The sequence below is a fragment of the Leptopilina boulardi genome, unplaced genomic scaffold (assembly GCF_019393585.1).
Source record: "Leptopilina boulardi isolate dan_hultmark-lab unplaced genomic scaffold, ZJU_Lbou_2.1 LbouV2_165, whole genome shotgun sequence".
Classification (NCBI taxonomy): Eukaryota; Metazoa; Arthropoda; class Insecta; order Hymenoptera; family Figitidae; genus Leptopilina; species Leptopilina boulardi.
This window is the reverse complement of record NW_026137713.1, coordinates 4,400,527-4,421,987: the sequence shown is the minus strand read 5'-3', so window position 1 is coordinate 4,421,987 and position 21,461 is coordinate 4,400,527. Positions and strand designations below refer to the sequence as shown.

Genomic DNA, 21,461 nt, shown 5'->3' with positions numbered 1-21,461 from the left:
CGCTTGTATAAAATTTTAATGTGTGTGTATGTGAGAGAGAAAGCTCGTTTAACGATTATTATACTTCTATATAAATGTAAAAAAAAAGATTAGAAATGATTCTTTTTTTTTATTTTTTAATAAAAACATATATATATTCAATTAAGTTTAAATTTTAATAGATTTAAATAGAAATTTATCTTATCGACTGATGGTGAAACAGTTTTTCTTTGAAAAATCAAATTATAAAAAATTACCAACACAGAAATCTACCTTACCGACTAATGGTAAAACAGATTTTTGAGAAATGGAAAATTTTAAAAAAATACCGACACAGAAATCTACCTTACCGACTGATGGTAAAACAGATTTGTTCAAAAATGAAAATATAAAAATTTACCGACAAGAATATCTACCTTATCGTCTAAAGGTAAAGAATTTTTTTTTGATTTTATCAACTTTTTCAAAACTGTTTTCTATTTGTTTCTTACCATCAGTTGGTAAGGTAGATTTCTATGTCGGCAATTTTTTATTTTTTCATTTTTCAATGCAACTGTTTTATCATTAGTCGGTAAGGTAGATTTCTGTGTCGGTAATTTTTTATATTTTCATTTTTCAAAGAAACTGTTTTATGATTAGTCCGTCGATTGAGGGCAGAAACACGCCAATTCAGGCGAATGTTGACAATCTAAAAAATATTAGGGAAACCTGCCATTCCAGTGAAGATTTAAAAAACATGCCATCTCAGTTGTCAAATTTTTGTTGATTGTTTTAGTTTGGGTAACACTTTCTTGAGAATGTTATATTATAGTTAACAAAATTTTATTCTTGAAATCAATATTAAAAATTAAAAAAAGTATAATTATTAATAATAAAATTATTAAAAGTTCTACCGACTTAGCCATCAATAATCAACAAAATATTAATTATTTTGACTCATCAATTTTTCGTTTACAGTGTTACCAACCTAAAACAGTCAACAAAAATTTGGCATCTGAGATGGCATGTTTTTGAAATCTTCACTAGAATGGCAGATTTCCCTAATATTTTTTAGATTGTCATGTTTCTCAACATTCGCCTGAATTGGCGTGTCTCTGCCCTCAATCGACGAGTCGGTAAAGTAGATGTAATTTTTTATATTTTCATTTTTCCAAAAAACTGTTTTACCATCAGTCGGTAGGGTAGATTTCCTTGTCGGTAATTTTTTTATATTTCCATTTAAAAAAAAAATTGTTTTACCATCAGTCGGTATGGTAGAGTTCTGTATCGGTAATTTTATCTTCATTTTTCAAAAAATAACTGTTTCACCATCAATCGGTAAGGTAGATATTCTTGTCGGTAAATTTTTATATTTTCATTTTCCAAAAATTCTGTTTTACCATCAGTCGGTAAGGTAGATTTCTGTGTCGGTAATTTTTTTAATATTTTCATTTTTCCAAAAAACCTGTTTTACCATCAGTCGGTAAGGTAGATTTCTGTGTCGGTAATTTTTTTTATATTTTCATTTTTCCAAAAAACCTGTTTTACCATCAGTTTCGTAATCAGTGAGTCCAAAAACTCCTAAAACCACATTTTTCATTAAAATTTTTATTAAAGAAAAATGTATTCCGGAAAGAGTTGAAAAAATAAGAATTGTAATTTATTATCTCAGTTGATATATACTTAATGATGTGTTTTAAATTGTTTTTGAAAGATGCGGGAGTTTCATAAATAAAGCATTTGAGTCGCGGGTGTATCTGGCATCTGTGTATTACTCTTCTACTTTCCATATAGTGTGAAAACGTCCTTTCTTTTCTATCAAGTGAAACGTTCACCATTCGTTTCTCAGTTTAACACACAAACTGAAATTCACACACACATATATATATATATATATATATATATATATATATATATATACAAACATATATAAGACACTTCTGTAGATACTTGGTTGCTTTACACACCCCGTGCTTTTCTCGCCTTAGCGCACGTAGGGGTTTGCTATTCTCCTTCCGGAGAAAGCTATTTCCGGCTCGTGAACCGGAAGTGCATGCATTATTACAACGTTTACACCCCGAGAGTTGTTTATGACCGCTAAATTCCTGCAGAAAACGAGCGGCCGCTTTCAGTCTTTCTTAACAATGAAATATATTGCCAACAATAAATTTAAATGATTTTATGTTTGAGAAGTAAAGTATTGTATATTTTATTCTCAATTTTTTCTTTTTGAGTAATTTTTTTTAAAATTCGATTTTTCTTTTTCGTTAAAAAAAAAAATCATTCACAATTTTTGTAGCCATATTTCATAAAAAAAAAAAAATTAATAGCACCTGAGTGCCACTTGTTCCAATTCTTTTGAATCAGTTCCGAAAAAAAAGGGTTTTGAATTTGAAAATTATTTTCACATATATAGAGAAAAAAAAAGACTTCATTCATAATAGTTGAAAATGGTTCAGAAAATAGTGGCAATTTTTCTGATATTAGATATATATATATAATTCAAATTGTCCCTCATTGACGTATTCACTCAGCGAAAAAAAAAAATGTGATTCTTTTTAAAACTTGGAAAATTAATTGCTCCTTAAAAATTTACCTATATTGACAATTTTAAAAAGTGAATGATTTTTTTTTCAATATTAATTTGTAAATTAATTTTTCATATATTTTTTTTTGAATAACAATTTTTCCGTTTTTTAAAAATTATTACCCGAAAAAAATTAAGTTAATTTTTATTTGGAAAAAAAAAAAAAATTTCAAAAATTGATTAGTTTATTTAAACGTTGCGAATTGTTAATAAAGAAAAATGCATTGAATATCTTATTTCAAGTATATGCGGATCTGAAAGTACTCATCGGCATGGCATTTACGTGAAGGTACTCAGAAACGTAAACGTGCTCATGTTTCCAAGATGGCGGCAGACACTTTTAGTACTCTATTTGGGACACAGGATATGAATTATTTATATATTGCAACATACTCTCGAGACTCGACTGATTCTGCCTCGAGAAATGTATCAACTTTTCATAGTCTCAAGGCAAATAATTCTATAGAACAATTTTTTTTTTTTTTTGGGGCTAGAAAAACATTGCACACAAATTTTATTTAATATCGACTATCACTTATATATATATATATATATATTTGTGAAAAATTTCTCTCAAAAGAAGTTTTCTTTTTTTCTCAAAGAAATAAAGATAAATTGAAAAACTATTGTTAATTTATATCGATCGTGAGTAATCAATGATTCTAATATATAGTAATATCTGATAATTTTTTTAGGAACCGCGAAAAATTTTCTATTTTTCTTTTTTCGGAAGCAAAAATTGAAGAGGGGTTTTTCAGATAAAATAAAAAGGTTTTTATATAAACGTCAGCGATATATACTTAAAATCGACGAACGATTAAGACTGCTTGTCATTACGATCGTAACGACATTACTTTTCTTATTTTTGCTTCCTCAGCAAGTTTCTCGCTATTGGTCGTCGTCGTCGTCGTCGTCGTTCCACCAGTACCTGAACATTCTTTTATTTACGAATGCAGTAACGAGATGGAGTCTCTCTTGCTCAAGGGGTTTGGGTTTTCAGAACGTAATGGCAATTCTATGGGTTTTCCTAGACTCGACGTGCTTTAAGTCATTGCAATGCTAAAGTTTAAAGCGAATTTCTCTCTACCGTAGTATTTTTTTTTCTCTCTCTCTCTCTTTCTCTCTCTCTCATCATTCATTGTCATATATTAAAAAAAAAAGTTGCAGTATTTGCGAAAATTTAACGAGAATTACATTTTTATAAGTTTCATATTTTGATATGAAAGAAAAAAAAATTGAGAGCCATTTTAAAAAAATTCTTCCGCCATATTGGATCCGCCATTTTGAATTTTTGAAAACAAACATTGGATTCGTAATCAGCGACCTCAAAAACCCCCGAGTAACAAGTTGCAAACGAATTTAATGAATTTAAAAAAAAAAAATTCCTCCATATTGGATCCGCCATTTTGAATTTTGCAAAACTGACTTCAGATTCGTAATCAGCGACCTCGAAAACCCCTGAGTGACAAGTTTCAAGCGAATTGCATTAGATTTTCAAAAAGTCGTCTGCCATATTAGATCCGCCATTTTGAATTTTTAAAAACTGACTTCAGATTCGTAAACAGCGACCCAAAAAACCCCCGAGTAGCAATTTTCAAGTGAATTAATATATTTTATGAAATTTAGTCGCCATATTCGATCCGCCATTTTGAATTTTGAAAATTTAACATCAGATTCGTAATCAGCGACCCCAAAAACCCCCGAGTGGCAATTTTCAAGCAAATTCAATTAATTTTTAAAAATAATCCGCCATATTGGATCCGCCATTTTGAATTTTTAAAAACAGACATTGGATTCGTAATCAGCGACCTCAAAAACCCCCGAGTAACAAGTTGCAAACGAATTTAATGAATTTAAAAAAAAAAAATTCCTCCATATTGGATCCGCCATTTTGAATTTTTAAAAACAGACATTGGATTCGTAATCAGCGACCTCGAAAACCCCCGAGTAACAAGTTGTAAACGAATTTAATGAATTTAAAAAAAAAATTCCTCCATATTGGATCCGCCATTTTGAATTATGAGAAACAGACATCGAATTCGTAATCCGCGACCTTGAAAACCCTCGAGTAACAAGTTTCAAACGAATTTAATAAATTTTTAAAAATTCATCCGCCATTTTGAATTTCAAATAACTGATGAACAAAATCGTCTAATTTATTAGAATGCGATTTATTATTTATTTTTTTCATTAACAAAAATTAAATCCTAAATACTAGTGAAAATTAAAATTTTTCCAACACAAGTAATAAAAATTTTTTTTTTTTTTTTTTTTTTCAAGTATGAAGGAATTTATTTTATAAATCATCTTTTTCATTTCATTTATATGAATTGTGTCTGTGCTAAAATGAAATTGAGTCGTTGGAAGAGAGTAGAAAAAAAAGTGCATAGCGACAGAAAGAATTGTTGAAATGTCCACACTCTCTCTCTAGTACAGTGGAAGGTCGGTCAATTTCATTTTGAACCTCCAACCGCTAACTTCTACAGTGAAACCACTTTGCAAAACCAGCCATACTAGCACGAGAGAAGTTCGCTGTGGAAAACTGTTAAACTCCCTCCTTCTCTTTCTCTCTCTCTCTTTCGCGTCATGACGGGCGGTTAAACAAGTTAGACTTCATAGTGAAGGTAACTTCAAGCCACAAAATAAATTAAGCCGACTAGACCAGGCTCATGTGGAAAGGGAATAGAATACGGGTGTATATATATATATAGTAAAAGAGAACCGTCACACACTAGTTTAGGGGCGAAACTCTAACTGGCTTAGGGTCATGTGTGTGCAATGTTATTTGCTTTTGCATACTGTGCATCATCGATTGCAAATGGTCAACAAGAAACTTTTATCCGTTAAACGAGAGAAAAAAAGAGAGACTCCTAGAGTTCTAATTCCAATATTGTTAATTCTTTCTGTTTAGTTAGTGGTTTTAATTTTTTTTTTTTTTTTTTTAAATCTCTTTTCGTAAAAATGGGACAGAAATTAAAATATCCCCAAAATAGATGTGTTCTTGTTTTTAGTAAACATTGATTAGTATTTAAAATGGCGCTGTTTTTGTTCAAAATTTTGCCACATAAACTAGAGCGGAAATTAAAATTTAAATTCTGATCTAGTTTTTTTAGAAATAGAGAAAAACGGCGCAATTTAATTTCTGTCCTCTTTTTTCAGAAAAGTTAAAGCAAAAAAAAAGCGCTATTTTAACTTCTGACTTATTTGTACGAAAAACTAGAGCAGATATTACAATGGCACGATTCTAATTTGGCGCCATTTTAATTTTTGTTCTAGTCTTTCGAAAAAGGAAGGGCAAAAATCAAAATGGCACAGTTGTATTTTTGCGCCATATTAATTTCGGTTCTATTTTCACGAAAAACTAGAGCAGAAATTAAAATGGCGATGGTTTTGGTCAAAAAATTTCCGTAAAACAAGAGGAGAAATTAAAATGGCACTGCTATTTTTTTGCGCCTAATTAATTTCTGTCCTATTTTTACAAAAAACTAGAGCAGAAATTAAAATGGCGCCAAATTACAACAGTGTAATTTCAATTCAGCTCTAGTTTTTCGTAAAAATAGGACAGAAATTAATATGGCGCAAATATATGACAGTGCCATTTTAATTTCTGCCCTTTTTTATTAAAAAACTGGAGCAAAAATTAAAATGGCACCGTTGTATTTTAGAGCCATTTTAATATCTGCTCTAGTTTTTCGTACAAATAGGCCAGAAATTAAAATGGCACTGTTTTTGCTCAAACATTTCCATGAAATTGGAGCAGAAATTAAATTGCGCTGTTTTTGCTCTATTTCTACAAAAAAAAACTAGAATTTTGATTTCTGCTCTAGTTTTTGCAGAAAAATTTGATAAAAAACGGAGTCATTTTAATTTCTGATCTACTTTTTACGAATAATAAGATAACAAATACAAAAAAATGCCATTTTAATTTCTGCTTTAGTTTTACGGAAAATTTTGAGCAAAAACAGCGCCATTTTGATTTAAGTTCTTGTTTTTAGTAAAAATTGATCAGAAATTAAAATGGCGCTGTTTTTGTTCAAATTTTGCCGCAAAAACTAGAGCAGAAATTAAAATTAAATTTTAAATTCTGATCTAGTTTTTTGTAGAAATAGAGCAACGACTGCGCAAGTTAATTTCTGCTCCAACTTTACAGATAAGTTTGAGCAAAAAAAGTGCCATTTTAACTTCTGACCTTTTTGTACAAAAAACTAGAGCACATATTGCAATGGCTCCAAAATACAACGGTGCCATTTTAATTTCTGCCCTTTTTTTAAAAAAAATCTAGAACAAAAATTAAAATGGCTCCAAATTAATTAATTAATTTCCGCTCTAGTTTTACGTAAAGATTTGATCAAAAACAGTGCCATTTATATTTGTGATCTTTTTATTCGTAAAAATTGATCAAAAATTAAAATGGCGCTGTTTTTGCTTTATTTTTCGTAAAAGTAGAGAAAAAATTAAAATGGCACAATTGTAATTTAACGCCATTTTAATTTTTTGTTCTAGTTTTTCATAAAAAAGGGCAGAATTTAAAATGGCACTGTTATATTTTTGCGCCAAATTAATTCCTGTCCTATTTTTACGAAAAACTAGATCCGAAATTTAATTGCCGCCAAATTTCAATCGTGCCATTTTAATTTCTTCTCTACTGTTACAAAGAATAGAGCAAACACAGCGCCATTTTATTTTCCGCTTTGGTTTTTTGTTAAAATCGGACAGAAATTTAAATAGTGCGAAAATACAACGGTGCCATTTTAATTTCTGCACTTGTTTTTATAAAAAACTATAACAAAAATTAAAATTGCGCCAAATTTCAATGGTGCCATTTTAATTTCTTCTCTACTGTTACGAAGAATAGAGCAAACACAGCGCCATTTTATTTTCCGCTTTGGTTTTTTGTTAAAATCGGACAGAAATTTAAATAGCGCGAAAATACAACGGTTCCATTTTAATTTCTGCACTTCTTTTTATAAAAAACTAGAACAAAAATTAAAATGGCGCCAAATTTCAATGGTGCCATTTTAATTTCTTCTCTACTGTTACGAAGAATAGAGCAAACACAGTGCCATTTTAATTTCCGCTCTGGTTTTTCGTAAAAATAGGACAGAAATTTAAATAGCGCGAAAATACAACGGTGCCATTTTAATTTCTGCCCTTTTTTTTATAAAAACTAGAACAAAAATTAAAATGTCGCCAAATTTCAATGGTGCCATTTTAATTTCTTCTCTACTTTTACGAAGAATAGAGCAAACACAGTGCCATTTTAATTTCCGCTCTGGTTTTTTGTAAAAATCGGACAGAAATTTAAATAGCGCGAAAATACAACGGTGCCATTTTAATTTCTGCCCTTTTTTTTATAAAAAACTAAAAGAAAAATTAAAATAACACCAAATTTCAATGGTGCCATTTTAATTTCTGCCCTTTTTTTTATAGGACACTAAAATAAAAATTAAAATAATACCAAATTTCAATGGTGCCATTTTAATTTCTTCTCTACTTTTACGAAAAATAGAGCAAATACAGCGCTATTTTAATTTCTGACCGATTTTCACGTAAAACTAGAGTAATAATTAATATTGAACCGTGTTTGTTCAAATTTTTCATAATTTGTTTAATAATTTCAGAAATTTAAAGACTATTCGAATACAAATAAAATTAATTCCATAATTTTTCTAAAATTCCGTCACCGTTGCGATAAATTATTATATAGATCCGAAAGTAATTTACGTGAGAGTGAATATCATGAGGTGAAACTCTAAAATAATTTAGTGATATTTAAAAATAGTGTTTTTAAATTTTTTCCCTTAAATACCAGAAATATAAAAATTTTCTTTTTCCAGAATGAGAAATCAGTAAAATATGAAACATATGGAACCTATTAGTCAACAAATTAAAGAATCATTAGGGTCGCGTTATCATTTGGCGGCATCCAAAAATAATTCTCCATCACGTGCACAGGAAAAGTTTTTTCTGCAACGCCCACTTAAAGGCCAAAAAAAAAAGAAAAGTAGTGAAAAAAGTAAAAGGTATGAGAAAAGTGAGTGCGGCAAAAAAAAAAAAAAGTGAAGATATCTTATGCATTTGGTGAATTATGGGGTTGATGTGCGTAATTTCTCGTGAAATGGTTTTGGAGTTGCTCGTTCGTTGACTTCCGTTATACAATTTAAATGACGTCAAACCAGTGCGAGAGAGAGACTATATATATATATATATATATTCCAGGGGGAATTAATTAGTGTGGCTTCGAAATCCTTCTGCTATGGGACGCGTGTTTTCAGAGCCAACACAAGGAAGGGGAAATAGTTAGTACTTAGATATCGTAAGGAACAATCTTCTGAAGGAAATGAGAACAGTAGATAGTGATTATTGTACCTACGGTGTAGAAGAAGATTGTTCTGTGGATTCACTGAGAATTTAACTATATATATATTTGTGCTTTCAATTCTATTAGAGCGCACGAAAGATTTTTTTCTTCAAAATCCACTTTATCAGTTATTTATTTTTCTCATTTTTCTATTTATCAAACAAGATTTGCAAAATTATTTCTAAATCTAATAAAAAAAATTTTAATTTTTTAAGGTATTTTAATTTGGAATACAAAAATTTTTTTAAATTAAATAACAGAATATTAGATAAAATTTGTGTTTATTTACAAGTATAAAAAAATAAAATCACTAGACATATTTTTTTGCTGCGTATTTACCAAAAATTTTAATAGCTTCAAAAGTTTCAGTACCAACTGGCAAAATTTGTGATGTTGGTGTAACAAAAGATTTGCCTGGTAATTCAACAGTATATGATAAATCTGCTCCTCCAACAGCCATCACCCAATCATCGCTTCCTCCCGCTGCTGGATCTATAAAAAAATTCTTTTTGTCTATAAAAGAACAAAAATTATTATTTATCGATTACTTACACAATACGTTAGTCGAACTTCCAATTTTATAATGAGTTCCACGAATAGCAGACAATGCTTCTTCAGCTTTTTCCGCTACTTCTTTCTATAAATAAAAATAGAAAATTTTATCTAGTAAATTCATAACAAATACTAAAAAAAAACAAATACATACAAGTGTTGGTTCATTTTCCGGTAAATCTGAAGTATAACCCCATGGATGTAACAAGTACTGAAAAAATTTATTGTTACTTTCGTTTCAATAAAAATACAGTAATTAGAAATTTTAAAAAAAAATTACCTGTCCATAACAGTGGAATGTTAAATAAATTTTAATTGCCCCCTTCTTTGACAAAACAAAATCACGTACATTTTGTGTTTCAATTTCTGAAAATGGTTTCTTTCCAGCAAAAGTATCAGAACATGGATTATTCGAAGCACCTACTTCTACAAAAAAAAAAAGAAAAAAAATTTTTAAAAAAATTATAATTATTTTTTTTCTCTTTTTAAAATAAAAATTCTTACCCATCCATTTATAACCAAAATTTCTATTTCCATCAACACCTGGACATAATTTTGATCCAGTATTTGATCTTGTTTTACGCCACATTCGATGCTGAAAAATAGTTTTTTTGATTTATTTTCACAAATTTATTAAGAAGGAAATTATTTTTCAAATTAACTTACACCAGTGTGAGAATATTCATAACCATCGGGATTTATTTGTGGAAGAATGTACCAATCAACATTTTGATAAAGATGTTTATTTGTTATATTTGCAAGTTGTGAAATAACATAAAGAGCTGTTGTTGGTGCAATCCATTCTCTTGCATGAATTCCAGCATCAATGAAAATTGCTGGTTTCTTTTTATTTTCACCACTTGAAATTTTCACTCCATACATATCACGATTTTCAAAACTTTTACCAATATTTATCAATGTAATATCATTATTATTCTCCGAAATATCCTTCAAGTAATTATTAATCTAACACAGAGAGGAAAGAATAAATTTTTATTATTGTTATTAAAAATATATATTTATATATATATATATATATGAGGCATTCTTTGTCAACTGAATTATAAAATTAATTAAATTCACTTGAAAATTGCTACTCGGAGATTTTTGGGATCGCTGATTACGAATCTGATGATAGTTTTCAAAAATTCAAAATGGCGGATCCAATATGGCGACTAAATTTCATAAAATATATTAATTCACTTGAAAATTGCCACTCGGGGGTTTTTGGGGTCGCTGATTACGAATCTGAAGTCAGTTTTTAAAAATTCAAAATGGCGAATCCAATATGGCGGACGACTTTTTGAAAATCTAATGCAATTCGCTTAAAACTTGTTATTCAGGGGTTTTTGGGGTCGCTGATTACGAATCCGATGATATTTTTCAAAAATTAAAAATGGCGGATCCAATATGGCGACTAAATTTCATAAAATTAATTAAATTCACTTGAAAATTGGCACTCGGGGGTTTTTGGGGTCGCTGATTACGAATCTGAAGTCAGTTTTTAAAAATTCAAAATGGCGAATCCAATATGGCGGACGACTTTTTGAAAATCTAATTAAATTCGCTTGAAACTAATTACTCGGGGGTTTTTGGGGTCGCTGATTGCGAATCTGAAGTCAGTTTTTAAAAATTCAAAATGGCGAATCCAATATGGCGATTAAATTTTATAAAATTAATTAAATTCACTTGAAAATTGCTACTCGGGGGTTTTTGGGGTCGCTGATTACGAATCCGGTGATGGTTTTCAAAAATTAAAAATGGCGGATCCAATATGGCGACTAAATTTCATAAAATTAATTAAATTCGCTTGAAACTTGTTACTCAGGGGTTTTTGGGGTCGCTGATTGCGAATCTGAAGTCAGTTTTTAAAAATCCAAAATGGCGAATCCAATATGGCGACTAAATTTCATAAAATTAATTAAATTCACTTGAAAATTGTCACTCGGGGGTTTTTGGGGTCGCTAATTACGAATCCGATGATAGTTTTCAAAAATTCAAAATGGCGAATCCAATATGGCGTCAAAATTAATGGATTAATGTTCAAAATTTAATCAGATTCTTCAGAAATTCGATACTTAGGGGTTTTTAGGTTCGCTGATTACAAATCTAGTGTTACCCTAGAAGTAATAGACGTTTGTACTTAAGAAACCATTTGCCATCAATTTAGTCGCCATATTGGATCCGCCATTTTGAATTTGAAAACTATCATCGGATTCGTAATTAGCGACCCCAAAAACCCCCGAGTAGCAATTTTTAAGTAAATTTAATGAATTTTATAAAAGTTAGTCGCCATATTAGATCCGCCATTTTGAATTTTCAAAAACGCCACACGACATCGAAAAAAGTATTTGTTTTTATTGAAGTGTAATAAGCCTATGCCCGATTTTCTATATTTAAACTATTTTATGGGCAGAAGGTGGCTTTAGTTGACAAAGCCTCATATATATAAATATTTTTTTTTCTACTTACTTCTTCGTGACGTGGAAAATAAGTGAAATCATAAGGTTTAGTAAATTCATTAGATCGAGCATTTCTTTGTGAACGTGATTCTTCATTGATTAATTCTTGAAAATCATCAATTACAACATTATATTTAATATTTTTGTAATCAAGTGATTTTTTGAAAAATGATAATTGCTGAGCTGCTACTAAAATATGAACATTTTCCTCAGGAAGACGGGTAATTTTAATAAAATCAAAACCAGGAACTTCTTTATATTGAAGAACAAAATTTAATTTTTCTTGATTATCGCACGTAATCCAAAGACCTTGCGTCCTTAAAAATTAATAGGAAAATTTAATATTTTAAATAAATTTAAAAAAATTTTAAGTCTTAATTTTTTTTTTTTTTTTTTTTGAAAATAATTTTTAAATACTTACCCCTTAAAGGGAGAAGAATCAACATTACGTGAACTCACAAATGCCACAAGGGCAAAAATAAATAAACACCGAATGACCATTTTCTTAATACAATATCACTTAGGAAAGATGTTCTTCATTTTATATATTTTCTTATCTATTTCAAATGATAAAATTGTCGATCACTTATTATTAGACAGAATATACATTTTTATCAAATTCGATATCTTGTCTATATATTGTCAATTGTAGATATATTTTAGAAGTAAAATTTCTCAATGAAAAATTTTTTTGAAACATACACGTGTATAATATTTTTTTTTTGATATTGATTTTTAATGAAAAATCAAATTTTAGGTATTAATATTCAATAAATAGAAATTTATGTAGAAAATAAAAATTATTATTATTATTAAATTTATCTACTTATCAATAAATTGGTAATCTGTAAAATATATTTATCAACGATTTATATTTCATCAAAAATGTAATTAATCAGACATTAATTACGATGTTGATATAATTAAAAAATAAATTCAAATATATAGATTGCATAATTTAAAAAAAAATTCTTATTTCTAAAAAAAATAAGAATTATTCACAAAGAAAATAATACAATTTTAGGTAATATTTTTGTTTACAATTTCAAGTCACGGATTTCTTATCAAAAATAATATAATCTTATGATTTTTTTTTATCAGTATCTTGTGAAACTATTTATTTGAGAATAAATCTTTTTGTATATATATATCTATTTCTATTAAATAAAAATTTCAAATTTAATTTTATTGATTCTAAAATGAAAAAAAAAAAAAAACTTTTGCAATTGCTGAGGAATCTCAGAATGCAATAAAACGTAAAGTGCTCGTGAAAGTGTAACATTTGATGCAGTAATAGACTCATAATTCTGAAAATAGCCATATATATCTCTAAATTCTGTTGCAATTCATGTTATACTATGTGAAAAAATAAAATATATTTGATTCAAATAATTGGTTACTTGACTATTATTTGGCGTAAATAAAATTTTTTTATTTAAATCAAATAATAATTTTTTTTTTCAGTGTATTGTGTATATTTGTTTCTTTCTCTTTGGTCATTATTATTAGAAAGCATATATGGGGATGGGAAATTATCGTTGAAAATTTTTTTTTGTCCGAAACATTTTATTTCGAAATCTATATGAAAAATAAGGAAATATGTATTTTTTTATTTTTTTATTTGATGAAAATGAAGGAAGTTATGTTTTTTTTGAAATTTAACGTCAACGAAGAAAGTGTGTTTTTGGAACATTTTTTAATCTATTGTACTCCCAGGTGAAAAAATTATCGTTACTAACGTTACTAATGTTACTAACATTACTAATATTACTAAAGTTAGTACCTATAAAAAAAATTAAGAGTTTCTAAAATATATTTTCACAGAACTTAAACTTTTTATAATTTTCATTCCCATTTCCACTTATACTTTTTCTAATTCTCATTCTCACTTCCATTCTCACTTCTACTCTTTCTAATTCTCATTCCCACTTCACTTCCACTTTTTCTAATTTTCATTCCCATTCCTATTTCCACTTCCGATTTTTTATATTCATTGCCACTACCAGTTTTTCTAATTCTTATTCCCACTTTCACTTCCACTTCCACTTATTCCAATTTTCATTCCCATTTTCACTTCCACTTTTTTATATTTATTGACACTTCCACTTTTTCTAATTTTCATTCACATTCCTATTTCCACTTCCAGTTTTTTATATTCATTCACTTTTTCTAATTCTCATTCCCATTTTCACATTTCACTTTCACTTTCCCACAATGGAAGTGCGAATGAGAATTAGAAAAAGTGGAAGTGGAAGTGGTAATGTAAATAAAAAAGTGGATGTGAAAATGGTCATGAAAATTATAAAAAGTGAAAGTGAAAATGGGAATGAGAATTAGAAAAAGTGGAAGTGGAAACGGCAATGAAAATAAAAAAGTGAAAGTGACTTATAAAGTGAGTTTTCTCAAAAAAGACACTTTCGATTTTTAATTTTTTTTTTTGCATTAGAATCTCTGATGATTGAAGAATTTTTTCCCCTATCTGCGAAAGTGGTATTTTTAGTTTTTAAATTACTATTTATAATTTTTAAGCTTGACGCAACGATTTTTAGTATATGTTTTTATGAAAATTAAAAAAAAACAAATGAATGTTAATGGAAAAAGGTTTAATTTCTTAGTACAATAGATTAAAAAATGTTCCAAAAACACACTTTCTTCGTTGAAGTTAAATTTCAAAAAAAACATAACTTCCTTCATTTTCATCAAATAAAAAAAATAAAAAAATACCTATTTCCTTATTTTTCATATAAATTTCGAAAAAAAATATTTCGGAGAAAAAAAAATTTTCAATGAAAATTTCCCATAGAATGCCCCATATATATATATAAATACACAATTTGAACTTGTTCATATTTTCAATAATACAACGCAAACACCTTATCAGAAAGTAAATTTAAATTCATGAGACAATTAACCTTTCATTCCAATTAAATAGATTAAAACCAATGGTATCTTCTATACTTGAACCACAATAGGGGGATTAAAACCTTTGTAAACAGGGCAAATAACCTAACCTAAGTCACTATTTGCTGGGAAGCGAATGGATCAAGGTAGTTTACAAACCAACGCTAGTTGCAAACTCAGTCGCTTTCATAAACACGATCCGTAACATCCTTTGTCAACAATGTCTCCTCAATTCTTGAATAATGCACAAGATTGATCCGATGATCAATTATCATCATCATCATCATCATCATTAATATTATAAAAGATGATAAAATTAATCACGCAAAGAATATAGAAAAGATAATTTATAATCTCTTTTTGATTTTATTTAAGAAAAAAAAAAGAAGAGACGATCAAGTTAAAAACATGTAAATTACAACTACCGTTGAATTCAAACCCATCAACTTTGTAGACAAACTGATGGAAATAGGGTAGATTGGTTGCTTCCGACGTAACTTCGTTGCCTCAAGCTCGCGCCCTCTCTCTCTCTCTCTCTCTCTCTAGCTCTCCCAAGTTGTAAGGTCGTCTCTCTTCATTACAGCTACAAATAATTATTAGGCGTGACGTTCTCCAAGTTGGAAAACGCCACAGGCAATAACAACTTTCCCGAAAGATTTTTTTTTTTTTTTTTTTTTCTTTTTACTTTCCTCTACAAGTTTAACAAGAGTAAACAGTTTCTTATATCGTACGAGATAGAGAGAAAGTATTAAGAAAAAGTGAGAATTCCAAAAAAAGAAAATTATTCTCAAAACTATAATATTAAGTACACTATACCCAGGTGCGAATTGTCGGTCGGCCCATGGTCGGGCCGACCATGTGCATGGTCGGCCCACCTCGGGCAGCCAGAGGTCGGGCCAACTAGCGAATTGATAACGTCGGCCGACCTATGGTCGACTAAGTTGGACCGACTATGGGTACCATAGTCGGGCCGACCAAGGCTGCCCTAGTTGGGCCGACCATCCTTGCCGACGGTCGGCAGCCATAGTCGGGCCGACCATGGCAGCCATAGTTGGGCCAACCTTGGCTGCCGACCATCCAACTTGACGGTCGGCAGCCATAGTCGGCCCGACTATGGCTGCCATGGTTGGGCCAACCTTGGCAGCTAAAATTTTGCCGACCATAAACATTAAAATATAAAAATTTGTTATACAAATAACATATATTAGTAATCATTTTAAATTCATTATACATTTATTTTATATACTTAAACACTAAACGCAATCGTAAACATACATATATACAAATTAAAATTTTTAACGCTCGCAGGGATCGAACTCGCAACCTAACGCACCGCAGTCTAATACGCTAACCACTACACTACGCAATGACATATGAGTCACGGAGAAAAATAAATGTTATAAGCTACAGCTTGAAAAAAATTAAAGTTAGTAATTCAAAATAATAAATTAATCACATATAACCTTTTTTCTTTTTAAATTAATCAATTACAAGTAAATTAACAAAAACATTTTACATTTGTCAATGGTAGGAGAGAAATTTACTTTATGATGGTCGGCCCAACTATGGCAGCCAAGGTTGGACCGACCTTGGCTGCCAAGGTCGTACCGACCATTGTCCCCCATGGTCGGCCCAACTATGGCAGCCAAGGTTGGCCCAACTATGGCTGCCAAGGTTGTGCCAACCATTTTCCCCTTAGTCGGCCCAACTGTGGCTGCCATAGTTGGACCGACTATGGGGAAGAATGGTCGGCCCAACTATGGCAGCCACAGTTGGGCCAACCATGGCTGCCAAGGTTGTGCCGACCATTACCCCCATGGTCGGCCCAACTATGGCAGCCATGGTTGGCCCAACTGTGGCTGCCATAGTTGGACCGACCATTACCCCCCCTGGTCGGCCCAACTATGGCAGCCAAGGTTGGCCCAACTATGGCTGCCAAGGTTGTGCCGACCATAATCCCCCATAGTCGGCCCAACTATGGCTGCAATGGTCGGCCCAACTGTGACTGCCGACGTCGGCAGCCATAGTCGGCCCAACTTTGGGTGCAAATATTTACCATGGTCGGCCCAACTCTGGCTGCCGACCGGTCGGCAGCCAGAGTTGGGCCGACCATGGGCCGACGAACCAACTCTGGCGGCCGACCGAAATTCGCACCTGGGATCGTGTTTCTTTTGAGAAAAATAATTCTGTAATCCTTGATATACCGACCATCGATATACTCGGCTGCCAGTCATGCTGACTACATTCCCCGTAGTCGGCCCAACTGCGGTTTTCAAAGTCATGCCGACCATTCTCCCCCTAGTCGGCCCAACTGTGGCTGCCATAGTTTGGCCGACTATGGGGAAGAATGGTCGGCCCAACTATGGCAGCCAAGGTTGGACCGACCTTGGCTGCCAAGGTCGTACCGACCATTGTCCCCCATGGTCGGCCCAACTATGGCAGCCAAGGTTGGCCCAACTATGGCTGCCAAGGTTGTGCCAACCATTTTCCCCTTAGTCGGCCCAACTGTGGCTGCCAAGGTTGTGCCGACCATTACCCCCATGGTCGGCCCAACTATGGCAGCCATGGTTGGCCCAACTGTGGCTGCCATAGTTGGACCGACCATTACCCCCCCTGGTCGGCCCAACTATGGCAGCCAAGGTTGGCCCAACTATGGCTGCCAAGGTTGTGCCGACCATAATCCCCCATAGTCGGCCCAACTATGGCTGCAATGGTCGGCCCAACTGTGACTGCCGACGTCGGCAGCCATAGTCGGCCCAACTTTGGGTGCAAATATTTACCATGGTCGGCCCAACTCTGGCTGCCATAGTTTGGCCGACTATGGGGAAGAATGGTCGGCCCAACTATGGCAGCCAAGGTTGGACCGACCTTGGCTGCCAAGGTCGTACCGACCATTGTCCCCCATGGTCGGCCCAACTATGGCAGCCAAGGTTGGCCCAACTATGGCTGCCAAGGTTGTGCCAACCATTTTCCCCTTAGTCGGCCCAACTGTGGCTGCCAAGGTTGTGCCGACCATTACCCCCATGGTCGGCCCAACTATGGCAGCCATGGTTGGCCCAACTGTGGCTGCCATAGTTGGACCGACCATTACCCCCCCTGGTCGGCCCAACTATGGCAGCCAAGGTTGGCCCAACTATGGCTGCCAAGGTTGTGCCGACCATAATCCCCCATAGTCGGCCCAACTATGGCTGCAATGGTCGGCCCAACTGTGACTGCCGACGTCGGCAGCCATAGTCGGCCCAACTTTGGGTGCAAATATTTACCATGGTCGGCCCAACTCTGGCTGCCGACCGGTCGGCAGCCAGAGTTGGGCCGACCATGGGCCGACGAACCAACTCTGGCGGCCGACCGAAATTCGCACCTGGGTAGTTGGGTTGAACTAAAACTACAGGGAAAACGAATTTCCATAAAAATAGAGAAGAAATTAAAATGGAATTGTTGTAATTTAGCGACATGATAATTTTTGCTCTAGTTTTTCTAGAAAAAAAAAAAAACAGAAAAAACCGCGCCACTTTTAATTGCTGATCAATTTTTAGGAAAAAGTAGAACACAAATAAAAATGGCGCTGTTTTTAATTAAATGTTTCCGTAAAACTAAAGCAGAAATTAAAATGGCGCAGTTTTTGGTCAAAATTTTCCGTAAAACTAGAGAAGAAATTAAAATGGCACTGTTATATATTTGGGCCATATTAATTTCTATCCTACTTTTACGAAAAACTAGAGTAGAAATTGAAATATTGTAATTTGGTGCCATTTTAATTTCTGCTTTAGTTTTTCGTAAAAATAGGACAGAAATTAATATGGCGCAAAAATATAATAGTGCCATTTTAATTTCTGCTCTTGTTTTTTCCTGGGAAATTTTAATCAAAAACAGCGCCATTTTAATTTCTGCTCTAATTTTACGGAAATGTTTTATTAAAAACAGCGCCATTTTTATTTGTGTTCTTGTTTTCTGTCAAAAATGGTCAAAAATTAAAAATGGCGCTATTTTTGTTCAAATTATGACGCATAAACTAGGGCAGAAATTAAAATTAAATTTTAAATTCTAATCTAGTTTTTTGTAGAAATAAAACAGAAATTTAAATAGGGCCAAAATACAACGGTGCCATTTTAATTTCTATTCTTTTTTTTTTATAAAAAACTTGAACAAAAACTAAAATGGCGCCAAATTACAATGGTGCCATTTTAATTTCTGCTTCCGTTTTAATGGAAAATTTTGAGCAAAAACAGCAACATTCTTATTTGTGTTCTTGTTTTTCGTAAAAATTGATCAGAAATTAAAATGAAGCTGTTTTTGCTCTATTTTTCGTAAAAGTAGAGAAGAAATTAAAATGACACTATTGTAATTTGGCGCCATTTTAATTTTTGTTCTAGTTTTTAATAAAAAAAAAGGTCAGAAATTAAAATGGCACTGTTATATTTTTGCGCCATATTAATTTCTGTCATATTTTTACGAGAAACAAGAGCAAAAATTAAAATGGCGCCAAATTACAATGTTGCCATTTTAATTTTTTCTCTACTTTAACAAAAAATAGAGCAAAAACAGTGCCATTTTAATCTCTGATCAATTTTTGCGCAAAACAAGAACACAAATTAAAATGTCGCTGTTTTTGATCAAATATTTCCGTAAAAGTAGAGCAGAAAATAAATTGGCGCTGATTTTGCTCAAAATTTTCCGTAAAACAAGAGCAGAAATTAAAATGGCACCGTTGTAGTTTGGCGCTATTTAAATTTCTGTCCTATTTTTACGTTAAACCTGAGCAGAAGTTAAAATGGCGCTATTTTTGTTCAAACTTTTTCGTAAAAATTGATCAGAAATTAAAATGGTGCTGTATTTATTCAAATTTTGCCGCAAAAACAAGATCAGAATTTAAAATTGAATTTTAATTTCAGCTCTAGTTATTGCAGTAAAATTTGAACAAAAACAGCGCTATTTTAATTTCTGATCAATTCTTACGAAAAACAAGAACACAAATAAAAATGTTGCTGTTTTTGCTCAAAATTTTCCATTAAAACGGAAGCAAAAATTAAAATGGCGCCAAATTACAATGGTGGCATTTTAATTTCTTCTCTACTTTTACGAAGAATAGAGCAAAAACAGCGCCATTTTAATTTCCGCTCTAGTTTTACGTAAAGATTTGATCAAAAACAGCGCCATTTTTATTTGTGTTCTTGTTTTTCGTAAAAATTGATAGGAAATTAAAATGGCACTGTTTTTTCTCTTATTTTTGTTAAAGTAGAGAAAAAATTAAAATAGCAGCATTGTAATTTGGCGCCATTTTAATTTTTGCTCTTGTTTTTCGTAAAAATATGACAGAAATTAATATGGCGCAAAAATATAACAGTGCCATGTTAATTTCTGACCTTTTTTTTTATTCAAAAACTAGAACAAAAATTAAAATGCCGCCAAATTACAATAGTGCCATTTTAATCTCTTTACTTTTCCGTAAAATTGGAGCAGATATTAAATTGCGCCATTTTTGCTCTATTTCTACAAAAAAAAAATAGATGAGAATTTTAAAAATTGTAATTTTTGCTCTAGTTTTTGAGTAAAAACAGCGCCATTTTAATTTCTGTCCTAGTTTTTTTTGTAAAAATTACCCTTTTTTTTCAGGAAAAAAAAAATAACTGAAGCTCTCTCATTCGCTAAAAGCGCTGAGTAAAATAGATCCAATAAACTTATTATGACTGGCGAGCTTGTTTGATAATTCTCATAAAATATATATAATATATACATGTATATATAATGAAACCCGATTTAGAGGCATTTATAAAATAAAAAGATCCATGCTTAAAGGGGTGTGTGTATAAAGTTAGGAGGGAAAATTTATGACATTTTCATTAGCTGTCTAGTACATAAGCAAGCTGATCCCTTCGTTCTAACACGTAACACGCGCGCACAGAGAAGTGAGAGAACGGATATATAAACATGACAGATCGTAAAAAAAAATAAATTACGCTATAATGTATTCCTCTACACGGAAACATGAATTATTTATTAAGTGCTATATTTTTGTTATTTTTTTTTTTTAGTTTTTTTTTAAAGAGAAATTTATAATTAGCAATTTTTTTCTCGATCTAAAACTAAAAGTGTTGAAAAACAAAAAATCCTTGATTAATATCATTCTCAACATGTCACTGTCCTTGTGACCTTGTCAAACACACATGGACGATATCGTTCCTGTTCTGCCGAACGTGTGAGACAACGATAAATTGTTTTGGTTTCAGACAAATGTTCAGTTTGACCTAGATATCAGTTTTGTATATATGGTGTTTGACCATAATAGAAAAAAAAATGTTTTTGATCAATAAAATAGTTTTGTTTTTTTTTAATTACTATTCATTGTTTTAATTTAAATTAATTTATGTTACAGATTTTCATGAGGATTTTCACCAACTGATAGAGGGTATGTTTTTTATTTATTAATAAAACACCATCCGACACAATTTTTGACCCACAAAAAAATTTCACATTTTTGGAAACTAGGACTCAAAAAAAAAAAAAAAAATACCCCTGTCTGGCCGTTTTGCTAGATCGTTTGTCGTTTTTAGGGGTGAAAACAAACCCTAAATGAAAAGTGACAAGATATCTAAAAATTATTAATATTTTATAAAACTTGGTATCTGGGGGTTTTCGGGGT

General features: G+C 31.7%; 2 protein-coding genes across 2 annotated transcripts in view; one reads left to right on the top strand and one right to left on the bottom strand.

Moving 5' to 3' along the window:
• The window catches only part of LOC127277052 (TWiK family of potassium channels protein 18-like), a 299,454-nt gene that overhangs the window by 124,372 nt on the left and 153,621 nt on the right, over positions 1–21,461 (top strand). The window contains exon 2 of the mRNA XM_051297866.1: positions 21,195–21,227. The gene's annotated coding sequence lies outside the window, so the exon portion shown is untranslated. The remainder of the gene's footprint in view (positions 1–21,194; positions 21,228–21,461) is intronic.
• On the bottom strand, positions 9,171–12,472 carry LOC127277054 (carboxypeptidase B-like). The gene is made up of 8 exons (XM_051297869.1): positions 12,342–12,472; positions 11,931–12,237; positions 10,125–10,424; positions 9,963–10,053; positions 9,739–9,884; positions 9,613–9,669; positions 9,459–9,543; positions 9,171–9,398 (listed from the first exon to the last, which is right to left on the bottom strand). The coding sequence occupies exons 1-8, from the start codon at positions 12,419–12,421 to the stop codon at positions 9,217–9,219; spliced, it is 1,248 nt and encodes a 415-aa protein (XP_051153826.1). The 5' UTR covers positions 12,422–12,472; the 3' UTR covers positions 9,171–9,216.